The sequence below is a fragment of the Chelmon rostratus genome, chromosome 12 (assembly GCF_017976325.1).
Source record: "Chelmon rostratus isolate fCheRos1 chromosome 12, fCheRos1.pri, whole genome shotgun sequence".
NCBI lineage: Eukaryota > Metazoa > Chordata > Actinopteri > Chaetodontiformes > Chaetodontidae > Chelmon > Chelmon rostratus.
Window position 1 is genome coordinate 27,473,530 of NC_055669.1, and position 12,921 is coordinate 27,486,450.

Below are 12,921 nucleotides of genomic sequence, written 5' to 3' on the forward strand. Positions count from 1 at the left end.
TTATTTTGAAGACTAAGCACCAAAGCGGATGTGTTGAACCGTTCAATCCTCCCAGCAGATGAAAAAAAACGCACCAATTTTATGGCGAAACCTCCCTGTTTAGATAGTGGACAGTATATTTTATTATGAAGGTGTAACCGGACGTCTTTGTGCTTCTCCAGATAACTTGACGTCAGCCACTCCTGTCTGTGTACGGCAGCTCGGAGGGCTCACTCCGCGCCGCTCCGCCACTCCTGCTGACGATGGGAGACGTTCTCTGCGAAGAGCTCGAGGATTTAGTTCATTTTTCAGTGCACGACCTGCCGGCACGAGGCTATGTCGTCATGGAGGAGATCCGACGTCAGGGGAAACTTTGTGATGTCACGCTCAAGGTAAAACAGACGACGCTCGGGGCTGACGTTAGCCTGCTAGCCAGCTAACAGCCCGTCCATAGGAAGCTAGCTGAGGTAGTCGAGCTAACAGTGTAGATGCTAACAACATGCGAACAGTAGCTGTGACCCACCGGAGCTAACAGCGGATTATCAAAATAACAGCCATTTAAAACTTGTTCGTGGCGTCACACGAGTTATTAAGATAACACGACTCACCTTTGACCTGCCGCACACCGGAAACACCTGAGACCTGCTGGCACTGTGGAGGCCTGCAGCAGGTTGCTTTAGGTTGTCATGGTGATCATTCAGTTAATGTTTGCAGGTGTTTGCTGTATTTTAAAGGACAGGTTGACATGTTCTGAAGCCTCCATCCATGCAACCTCCTCATGTCCATGTAAAGACCAGACACACTGTCCTCCTGAAGTCCGTCTTAAGATAATATGAGTGACACATCACATCTTCCTTTGAATATGCAGTGTGTGCTGCTTTGTGTCTGTGCTGCAATGGACGGAGACGTCCTGCTGCTCTCAGTGGACAGAGCTGTCCTGCTGGTCTCGTTGGACGGAGCTGTCCTGCAGGTCTCGTTGGACGGAGACGTCCTGCTGGTCTCAGTGGACAGAGCTGTCCTGGTTTCCTTGGACGGAGACGTCCTGCTGGTCTCGTTGGACGGAGACGTCCTGCTGGTCTCAGTGGACAGAGCTGTCCTGGTTTCCTTGGACGGAGACGTCCTGCTGGTCTCGTTGGACGGAGACGTCCTGCTGGTCTCGTTGGACGGAGACGTCCTGCTGGTCTCAGTGGACAGAGCTGTCCTGGTTTCCTTGGACGGAGACGTCCTGCTGGTCTCGTTGGACGGAGACGTCCTGCTGGTCTCGTTGGACGGAGACGTCCTGCTGGTCTTGTTTGTTGTCAGAACAAAACAAACTGACAGTAAAGCTCTCGTTGATGAATCACAGCTTTTGACTAGCCGTGTCAACAATAATCAATACAGCAATCAGTTAATTGATCAATTAGTCATCGACACAAACTGCTTTGATGATGGATGAATTCTTTTCATCCTTTTTCTCTGGATGAAGCTTTTTTAACTGATCATTTGTGGCTTTTCTTTTTTAAATTTCACTCTTTTATCGTTTGGACTGCTGGTCGCCGTGGCGACCGTGCCACATCGTGAATGACATTTCTTTGCATTTCATAGATGAACGGTTTGACTGAGGAACAACTGACAGGTTCATTGATCATGGAAATAATAATAATCAATGGATATAATCAGAGTGTGTTTACATGATCATGACCGGAGTCGGAGCATCACAGCTTTCTGATCATTCACCAACAAACAATGATCAGAAACCTGGATCGGGGGCTCACATGGCACAGGATCCTGGTTTCTGTTGGAGTACTCAGGTAGCATATCCAGGTCTTTCAAAACCAGGATCCTGGTGTGCGTGTTAACACGTTCAGAGAAGGTTTGTTTGGTTTGAGGCCTGCGGGAGTCGAACTGCAACATTCACAAGAGACGAGCAGAGATGAGCGAGCTCACACACCTGTTTACGTGGACAGGTTTACGTGGACAGGTGAGGGTTGGCCTCAGACTCAAAATATGTGTGATTATTGTCATCGATTCATTTGCTGACGACTTCAGCAGTTAATTGATTGGTTGTTTTCTACAGCCGAGATGAAAAGATACTGAATGAGCTGCAGATGTTTCTGTGCACCAGTTTGTATACCTGTCTGTTCACCTGTAACCATCGTCATCAGTTAAATGATGCCAGTTAATTGTCAGTGCACCTTTGACAGGTACACAGTCCTGCAGTAACGTCATGCAGCCAGTTCCCTGTAGAGTTGCTGCTGCAGGTTAATCCTCTTTGTGACTGAGGATTAAATCTGCTGAATCTGCATCTGATGTAATACCTGCAACACACACACCACTGTACAGGCGGGGCCACTGTACAAGCGGGGCCACTGTACAGGCGGGGCCACTGTACAGGTGGATACAGTGTTTCACAGGTTTTCCATACATTCATATTTTCTTGTATCTGCAGGTTGGAGATCATAAGTTCAGTGCTCACCGGATCGTTCTGGCGGCCTCGATCCCGTACTTTCACGCCATGTTCACCAACGACATGGTGGAGTGCAAACAGGATGAGATCCTGATGCAGGGCATGGACCCCAGGTAACCAAGGCCAGTGCACCTTCCCTGACTCCAGTGTAACCAGCCTGACACCAGTATAATCAGCCTGATACCAGTCTGACACTAGTCCAACCAGTCTCACACCAGTCTCACACCAGTATAACCAGTCTGACACCAGTCTGACACCAGTCTGACACCAGTCTGACCAGTCTCACACCAGTCGAATACCAGTCTGACACCAGTCTGACACCAGTCTGACACCAGTCTGACACTAGTCCAACCAGTCTCACACCAGTATAACCAGTCTCACACCAGCCGAATACCAGTCTTACACCAGTCTAACCAGTCTGACACCAGTCTAACCAGTCTGACACTAGTCCAACCAGTCTCACACCAGTATAACCAGTCTCACACCAGCCGAATACCAGTCTTACACCAGTCTAACCAGTCTGACACCAGTCTAACCAGTCTGACACCAGTCTGACCAGTCTAACCAGTCTAACCAGTCTAACCAGTCTTACACCAGTCTGACCAGTCTAACCAGTCTAACCAGTCTGACCAGTCCCTGTCTCCCCGCAGTGCTCTGGAGGCTCTGATAAACTTTGCGTACAGCGGCCATGTTGCCATCGACCAGCAGAACGTCCAGTCTCTTCTGATTGGCTCGAGCTTCTTGCAGCTGCAGAACGTTAAAGACGCCTGCTGCTCCTTCCTGCAAGAGAGGTGAGAGACCGCCACTGCACACGCTCAGTACGCTCCGGTCCTGATGCACCAGGTTCAGGATTTGTTTCACAGTTAAACTGTTTGTGTTGCCGAAGGATCTGAAAATGAAGTGATGAAGAAGAAACATCATCAACAATAAATAAGGACAGACAGAATTAAACACACACACACACACACTCAAATACACACACACACACACTCAAATACACACACACACACACACAAATATACACAAACACAAATATATATACACACACACACACACAAATATACACACACACAAATATATATACACACACACACACAAATACACACACACACACATACATATACACACACACACACACACACTCAAATACACACACACACACACACACAAATATACACAAACACAAATATATATACACACACACACACAAATATACACACACACAAATATATATACACACACACACAAATACACACACACACACATACATATGCACACACACACACACAAATACACACACACACACACACATACATATACACACACACACACACACAAATACACACACACAAATATACACAAACACACACACACACACACACACATTACTACCTCGTCACTGAACTCCAGGCGACTTCTGTCAAACACATCGTAATAATGTCAGGTCACCTCAAGTGATTCAGCCTGTTTACCTGTGGAATGATCCAAACAGGTGTTTTTGGAGCGTTCCACATCTTTCCCAGTCTTTGTTGCTCCTGTTTGAAACGTGTTGCTGCATCAGATCCAGAATCAGCAGATATTTACAGAAACCAATGAAGCTGATGAGTCAGACAGTAAATATATTGTTAAATAATGAAAAGTATTAATTAGAGACAAATGACTCCTGTCTGTCTGTCTGTCTGTCTCTCTGTCTGTCTGTCTGTCTGCCTGTCTGTCTGCCTGTCTGTCTGTCTGTCTGTCTGCCTGCCTGTCTGCTGGTCTGTCTGTCTGTCTGTCTGCTGGTCTGTCTGTCTGCCTGTCTGCTGGTCTGCCTGTCTGTCTGTCTGCTGGTCTGCCTGTCTGTCTGTCTGTCTGTCTGTCTGTCTGCTGGTCTGCCTGTCTGTCTCGCTGTCTGTCTCTCTGTCTGTCTGCCTGCCTGTCTGCTGGTCTGTCTGTCTGTCTGTCTGCCTTTCTGTCTGCCTGTCTGCTGGTCTGTCTGTCTGTCTGTCTGCCTGCCTGTCTGCCTTTCTGTCTGCTGGTCTGCCTGTCTGCCTTTCTGTCTGCCTGTCTGCTGGTCTGTCTGTCTGTCTGTCTGTCTGCCTTTCTGTCTGCTGGTCTGTCTGTCTGTCTGTCTGCCTTTCTGTCTGCCTGTCTGTCTGTCTGTCTGTCTGCCTGTCTGTCTGTCTGTCTGTCTGTCTGCCTGTCTGTCTGTCTGTCTGTCTGCTGGTCTGTCTGTCTGTCTGCCTTTCTGTCTGCCTGTCTGCTGGTCTGTCTGTCTGTCTGTCTGTCTGCCTTTCTGTCTGTCTGTCTGCCTGTCTGCTGGTCTGCCTGTCTGTCTGTCTGCCTGTCTGCCTGTCCGTCTGCCTGTCTGCCTGTCTGTCTGTCTGCTGGTCTGTCTGTCTGTCTGTCTGCCTTTCTGTCTGCTGGTCTGCCTGTCTGTCTGTCTGTCTGCCTGTCTGTCTGTCTGTCTCTGCGGTGTTCAGGTTACATCCGAAGAACTGTCTGGGTGTGCGTCAGTTTGCAGAGACCATGATGTGTACGACTCTGTACGACTCGGCCAACAGTTTCCTCCATCAGCACTTTGTGGAGGTTTCTGTGTCCGAGGAGTTTCTGGGTCTGAGGACGGAGGAGGTGCTGGAGCTGGTCGGCTGTGACGAACTGAACATTAAAGCAGAGGAACAGGTGAGGGGCCTCACCTGAGGGCATCAGAGAAAAACAAACCAATCAAACAAATCTGCTGAGTGTGTTGTACCTGTGCAGGTGTTTGAGGTGCGTTGAATGTGGTGTACCTGTGCAGGTGTTTGAGGTGCGTTGAATGTGTTGTACCTGTGCAGGTGTTTGAGGCAGTGCTGGCCTGGGTTCATCATGACCGGGACCGGAGGGAGTCTCTGCTGCCGGAGCTGCTGTCAAAGATCAGACTTCCTCTGTGTCGACCTCAGTTCCTGTCAGACCGAGTCCAGCAGGACGAACTCATACGCTGCTGCCATAAATGCAGGTGAGAAACTGTGTACAGGTATAATGTCCCTGGTTGTTGCCCGTTGAATGTAGCTTGCTGAGTTTTGTGAACGTCTCTGGTTCTGCTGTGTTTCCTGTTTCTTGTTTCCTGTCAGGGATCTGGTGGATGAAGCCAAAGACTTCCACCTGATGCCAGAGCGGCGTCCTCACCTGCCCGCTTTCAAGACCAGACAGAGGTGCTGCACGTCCATCACAGGACTCATCTATGCTGTGGGAGGACTTAACAGCTCAGGTATGCCTCTCACCTGTCTGTCAGAAAATCCTCCCATAAATCTGGCAGTAGGAGCTCAGTGATCTAACGGACCTTTATTGTGAAATTCTTCTCTCTGTAGTGATGGGTGGGCTTTGTTTTTTAAAAAACTGCACTGACTTCTAAGTTGTAGAGGGAAGTTGGAGGCTCTTTCATTCATTTCAACAGAGTTTGATCAGCTGCTGGAGCCTGCTGATTGATTGATGACATCAACAGTTCAGGAATTTAAATAACTGACCAGTTACAGATGGAGTGGTGGCAATGCTGATATTTGATTGGTCTTTAGTTTGTCTTTTGTTGTGTCTTTTTTCAGGTGACTCTTTAAATGTGGTCGAAGTGTTTGATCCAATGGGGAACTTCTGGGAGCGCTGTCAGCCAATGAGGACGGCTCGCAGCAGAGTGGGCGTGGCAGTGGTGAATGGGCTACTGTACGCCATTGGTGGATACGATGGCCAATCCCGGCTCAGCACGGTGGAAGTTTACAACCCTGAGACAGACAGCTGGACACGTGTGTCGAGCATGAACAGCCAGCGCAGGTGAATACGTTGATCAATACTCTGATCGATACCATGAGGTTAAACAGTCCAGGACTAACAATACGTTATTGTCCTCAGCGCCATGGGAACAGTTGTCATCGATGGACACATCTACGTGTGTGGCGGCTACGATGGAAAATCATCTTTGAACTCTGTGGAGTGTTACTCTCCAGAGACCGACAGGTGAGTCCCACAGTTAGCTTCATCCAGGGCTAGCTGTTAGCTTCATCCAGGGGCCCACAGTTAGCCTCATCCAGGACTAGCTCTTAGCTTCATCCAGGGGCCCACAGTTAGCCTCATCCACCGCTACCTGTTAGCTTCATCCAGGGGCCCACAGTTAGCTTCATCCAGGGCTAGCTGTTAGCTTCATCCAGAGGCCCACAGTTAGCCTTATCCACCGCTAGCCGTTAGCTTCATCCAGGGGCCCACAGTTAGCTTCATCCAGGGCTAGCTGTTAGCTTCATCCAGGGGCCCACAGTTAGCCTTATCCACCGCTAGCTGCTAGCTTCATCCAGGGGCCCACAGTTAGTTTCATCCAGGGCTAGCTGTTAGCTTCATCCAGGGCTAGCTGTTAGCTCCATCCAGGGGCCCACAGTTAGCTTCATCCACCGCTAGCCGTTAGCTTCATCCAGGGGTCCACAGTTAGCTTCATCCACCGCTAGCCGTTAGCTTCATCCAGGGGCCCACAGTTAGCTTCATCCACCACTAGCTGTTAGCTTCATCTAGGGCTAGCTGTTAGCTTCATCTAGGGCTAGCTGTTAGCTTCATCCAGGGCTAGCTGTTAGCTTCATCCAGGGGCCCACAGTTAGCTTCATCCAGAGCTAGCTGTTAGCTTCATCCAGGGCTAGCTGTTAGCTTCATCCAGGAGCCCACAGGTAGCCTCATCCACCGCTAGCCGTTAGCTTCATCCAGGAGCCCACAGTTAGCCTCATCCACCGCTAGCTGTTAGCTTCATCCAGGAGCCCACAGTTAGCTTCATCCAGAGCTAGCTGTTAGCTTCATCCAGGGCTAGCTGTTAGCTTCATCCAGGGGCCCACAGTTAGCCTCATCCACCGCTAGCTGTTAGCTTCATCTAGGAGCCCACAGTTAACTTCATCCAGAGCTAGCTGTTAGCTTCATCCAGGGGCCCACAGTTAGCCTCATCCACCGCTAGCTGTTAGCTTCATCCAGGGGTCCACAGTTAGCTTCATCCAGGGCTAGCTGTTAGCTTCATCCAGGGGCCCACAGTTAGCTTCATCCAGGGCTAGCTGTTAGCTTCATCCAGGGGCCCACAGTTAGCTTCATCCAGGGCTGGCTGTTAGCTTCATCCAGGGGCCCACAGTTAGCTTCATCCACCGCTAGCCGTTAGCTTCATCCAGGGGCCCACAGTTAGCTTCATCCAGGGCTAGCTGTTAGCTTCATCCAGGGCTAGCTGTTAGCTTCATCCAGGGGCCCACAGTTAGCTTCATCCAGAGCTAGCTGTTAGCTACATCCAGGGCTAGCTATTAGCTTCATCCAGGGGCCCACAGTTAGCTTCATCCAGGGCTAGCTGTTAGCTTCATCCAGGGGCCTACAGATAGCTTCCTCATTAGATACCTTATTAAAAAGTACCTTGAATTACTTTACTAATTACTTCCACCAAAAGTAATGTATTACTGTGATAACCAACTTTTAGTTACTTTGGTAAAGAGTCTTTGTCTTTGAGACGCTGTCATTGGTAGTGGGTCTGTGTGATATAACCAGAGCTTTGATTTTATATAACGATACACAGAAATTTAAATCTTGAAAGGGACAAATAAAAGGTACTTTCTCATATTTGATTATTTTTCTTCTAATTTTCTAATTAGAACTTTTGTGCAAATTTTCAATTATATCAAATTTGAAAAAGTAGTTAGTTACGTTACTAGTTACCACTAGATCTGCCACGATCACAGCCTCCATGCTGCCCTCCAGGTTTCAGACCTTTTCTAGCCACCGGTAGGATTTCTTGATGTCCACCACTTCCTTTGCCTGCCAATGATACATCTCATGGGGGGGGGCTGAACTTTGGGTCTCTGTGCATTGTGAGGATCCAGAGTTATGTGTAAACAGCACGAGACTGTCCCAGCAGAATAAAGTTATGTCCACTGTTCCAGTTTCTCTGTGATGTCCTTTGTTGTTACCTTGAAAATGAGCCGAGGCGACCGGCGAGTCACTAATCTGTAACCAGCTTTTTCCTGCTCCGAACTGCTGGTTAAACTCTAATAAAGAGAAATATGTGTAAACTGTAATAATATATATAAATATAAGGATCGTACTACCTGCTGCAGGTGGACGGTGGTGACGGACATGAGTGCGAGTCGCAGTGCAGCCGGTGTGACGGTGTTTGATGGACGCATCTTTGTCTCTGGCGGCCATGACGGTTTACAGATCTTCAACACGGTGAGTTTGGTGGTTGAGTTCTCAGAGTCAGTCTTTATTTATCTTGTTATTCTCTCATCATCACTGTTATTTACACCAACTGCAGGAGTTAGTTGTCCTTTCCCCCCTTTTTTGTTAAAATGGACCCGATTATTATTATTAGCAGTATTAGTATTAATAATATTAATCCAGTCCAGTGTGTTGGGGAAGTTTTTACCTTGACAAGTAGAAAAATCATGGAGGAGCGTTAAATTTTGAATTTTCTGTGCTATCATGCTTTTATTTTGTGTGCACAGATTTCAGAACTTTGATATTAGATTTCGTTCTTAATTGTGGATCCAGTCTTACAGCACACGGACAGATCCTCATGTATCACGTGTTGTACACCCTCCCGTCCTGCAGGTGGAGTACTACAACCACCACACTAACCGCTGGCACCCGGCGGCTGCCATGATGAACAAGCGCTGTCGTCACGGGGCAGCGGCTCTCGGCAGTCACATGTACGTCGCGGGGGGGTACGACGGCTCTGGTTTCCTGAGCGGAGCCGAGGTGTTCAGCTCGGCGTCGGGACAGTGGAGCCTCCTGGTGGCCATGAACACACGGCGCAGCAGAGTGTCACTGGTGTCTACGTCGGGACGGCTGTACGCGGTCGGCGGCTACGACGGACAGTCCAACCTCAGTTCTGTGGAGATGTACAACCCCGACACCAACCGCTGGACCTTCAGGGCCCCCATGGTCTGCCACGAGGGAGGGGTCGGGGTCGGCTGCATCCCACTACAGCCGACCTAAACCCTCCAATGAGAGGCCGAGGATTGATGCATTACTGACGGCTGCAGGCACAGAGGCGGCGCCCTCTGCTGGCGTTCATTGAGCTTCATCGGTACAACGGCCAGGCTCAGACCTGCACACTGATGCCAGGCCTGTGGGATTATGGGTAAAACTCTAGAGCTAGCCTGTAGAGGCTAGCCGCTAGCATTGTGCTATTGTCAAGCGCGTGAACTGATTAATGTTAAATGTTGATTTTATACTTGATTGAAACGGCCAACAGGAAGTCGCTTCCTCTCCAAAACACACGAAGCTGCTGACTTGAAACAGGATGACCGCTCTGATCCGTTTTCTGTGACTGAGTTCTATTTTATTGATCGGTTGTAATCGAAGAGTGTGATTGACAGACAGGAAGTGGAGCTGCAGGCACATGAAGACAGAACAGTCTGAACACGTCTGTGAAGACTGAAACATCATTTCAATTAAAAACCCAAAACTGAATTCCAAACAGAGGGCGATAGCCTCCAGTGCCCCCTACAGGCTGCAGCGTTCATTACAGTCTGAAGATTAGTCTGTTCTGAAGCCTCGTTCTGACTTCCTGCCTGTCGGGGAGGTGGTGTTCACGCCGGCGTTTCCATCTGTGTGTGGGTCATTTCCCCCTCAGTAATGACTACGGACACAGTGAGCTCCTGTCTGTCTGTGAACAGGCTCCTCCTCCTCTCATTTAAATGCCCTCCTTGTATCTCTGAGTTTTTCCTTCTAATTTATTTGATCAATGTTTGTGTGAAAATGGAGGAAGTGAAAAATGTTGTTGCTAATCTCATATAATTATGCTAACGTATAGGTCTGTTTGGAACCAACACGATACAGAAACAGTTAAATCCATCAGGAGAGTGAGAGCCTGTCAGAACTCATCAGATGTGCTGCTGATGTTCTCCTTCCGGACGGTTTTCGTGAGTCTGTTCCTGTTTACATGTAGTCAGATTGTCTCCAGCATCAGTCTGCTGAATCAGCTGTTAGCTGCTCCTGTTTGCAGTGACCCGTGGATGTTCAGACAACTATCACTGGATTACTTTGATACTGAAGTTAAAAACATGATGATTCTCAGGCGAGTTCTGAATTGTCTTTTTTCTCTTGTTTCTAAATGGATTTGTGGGGGGGGGGGGGTCTGGATCTCCTCAGGAAGTGAATTCTAACTGCGAGGAGGAGGAGGAGTGACTCATTCAGCTCCTGCCTCCTCTTCGGCGCTCCCTGTGGAGGCTTCAGTCTCTCTCTTTTATCTTCGTCCTGTTGAATGTCCTCGTCTCATTTACTGCTTCAGAGGGTCCCAGCTAAAAGACGAGTGGTCCAACATAAGAGTAGGAGCCAAAGGTGGCGCGGCCTTACGGACGATGTTTGTGGGAGCTGGACCTCCTGCAGGAGTAACAGGAGGATCCTTCCTGACGGGGGTAGAGACACGCCGGCAGACTCAGGTACGTCAGTCAGATCAAGACAACGAGGTGTTCTGGTGTTTGTAGTGGCTGCGAGTTCCTGGTGCGTCTCTCCCTCCGGCGGCCTCGTCCTCGTCCTCGTCCTCGTCCTCGCAGGCGCCGTCCAGTAAACGCGAACGCCATCCGATCGGTGCTGAGGCTGCCTAAAAGAACTAAGACTTGTGTTAAGATCCTGCTGGGGGACAGGTTTGTGTTTCTGCTTCAGGGCTTCACTTTGTGTTGAGAAGCGAAACACTGAAGCTGTTGGTGCTACCTGTTCCTCTCTGCTGCGCTCGCTCTGGATGGTGGTCATGAAAACATCAACACACGTGTGCAATCCTCCTTTGAGAGGATTCAGTTTAACCTGGATCTTAGATTTCATGTGAGGGGTGAAGGACTTGAAGTGGTGGCGGTCCGCTGGTTTACTGTCCACATGTGAGACGAACCCTGAAGGGACGGATACGTGACTGAACCTGAGCTCTAAACTCACCTGAACATCTCCATATTTACACAGACCTCCTCCTCAGTGTTCACCTTTTCTTTGTTAACGCTGAAAATGATCCTGTGAACTCCTGAAGTGAACTCCAGCCAGCTGTTCCTCTCTGACAGCATGTTTAATGAGTCATCTGCTGATTAATGACTCGTTATCTCACTGACAACAGCATCTGAAACTACCTGCAGCCACACCTGCCATCAGAACTGACAAGTTTTAACATCATTTCATGACGTGTGCTGTTTAATTATCGCAGATCCATTTAAATGTGATATGAAACAGATCTGAGATCTGTTTCTATCTCAGTCACGCTCTGTGTGTGTGCGCTCCAGGAAGTATCACGATATTCGATATGTCAGCTTCTCCTTGAACTTTGTCATGTGACCACACATTCACACATTCACACACTCTCATGCAGGTGATACCTGAGGAACAGCTTCAGGGAGTTTCTTCACATTCTGTACAGACGTGGTTTGGCTGGTGACGTGTCTGCTTCCTGTTGAATGAGGCCTCCGATCCTGAAACTTCACTGCAGATAAAATGCTGATAAAATAGTCCAGAAGCTTCCAGTAATAAAACAACCAGAGCCTGTAAAAGTGTTTTTATGTTTCAGTTTTAAAGCGGATGAACCAGATTAAATGATCTGATCTGATCTGAAGTGACGTTTTTGTAAACCTGTGACGGTCACGTATCTCCTCATCATCATTCCGAGCATCGTCAGGAAGCGAACCCGAGCAGATTGTGGCCGATGAGCAAATCTTCAAACGTTTCACTTTGACAAATCACAGTTTCACATCATCAAGGTTCTAAAAAGTGTCAGTCATTCAGTTTTACAGGAACAAACACTCCGACCTGCCGAAATCACTTTCAAGCTCTTTTATTTCTCATGATCATCATCATCATCATCCTCAAAGTTCAGCTTCATCTTAAAATATCAAAAAAAACTTTATTGATCAGAAAACCTAAATAATGCTGAGATCACTTTAATCACATGACAGCTGCTTCGATGTCATCAGAGTCACACAGGTACGACACCACAGGTGTTGTTCTGTCTCGTCCTCGACCTGCATGGAAAAGGTCACGAGGTGAAGGAGAGGACGACTACCTGGCCGCAGTGACACGAGGCTACGTCAGTACGTGACGTGGGTCTGCTGTGGTCTGAATGTGTTCCTGCTGCGCTGCTTCACACAGGCTGGAAAATAGGACTTCATCACAGGTTAGAATGGAAATAAAGATGGACACAGGAAGTAGAGGTGCTGAGGATTTGTGAATGGTGCGTTAACTCTGGGACAGCGTCATCTTTCCTTCCCTTTCCCAAAGGATGGTCCGGTATGCTGAAGCAGCTAAGAAAGGAAGCGCTGACGCACCTTCCTGAGCTTCTACAAGACTCCAGCAGTTCTTGTCGTGGCTGCTGCTCAGATACTTTTCACTCAGTTCAGAACCAAGTCATGAACTCCTCATGTGACCTTCTCACATGTCTCAGGTGTGCGTCAAGATGTCAGTAGGTAACTCGATCACACAAAGGGGACCAGTGCAGACATACCATGCTCTAATGCTGCGTTCATGTCACATCGCCAGTGATCGGATTTCTGTTCGCTTCAACTTCAGAG

The 12,921-nt window shown here is 48.5% G+C and overlaps 1 protein-coding gene across 1 annotated transcript; it reads left to right on the forward strand.

The window, feature by feature from the left end:
- Window positions 1-67: 67 nt before the first annotated feature.
- On the forward strand, window positions 68-10,474 carry klhl18 (kelch-like family member 18). The gene is made up of 10 exons (XM_041949935.1): window positions 68-371; window positions 2,408-2,538; window positions 3,076-3,216; window positions 4,888-5,086; window positions 5,239-5,399; window positions 5,515-5,651; window positions 5,983-6,205; window positions 6,284-6,388; window positions 8,494-8,605; window positions 8,987-10,474. The coding sequence occupies exons 1-10, from the start codon at window positions 243-245 to the stop codon at window positions 9,371-9,373; spliced, it is 1,725 nt and encodes a 574-aa protein (XP_041805869.1). The 5' UTR covers window positions 68-242; the 3' UTR covers window positions 9,374-10,474.
- Window positions 10,475-12,921: the final 2,447 nt, after the last annotated feature.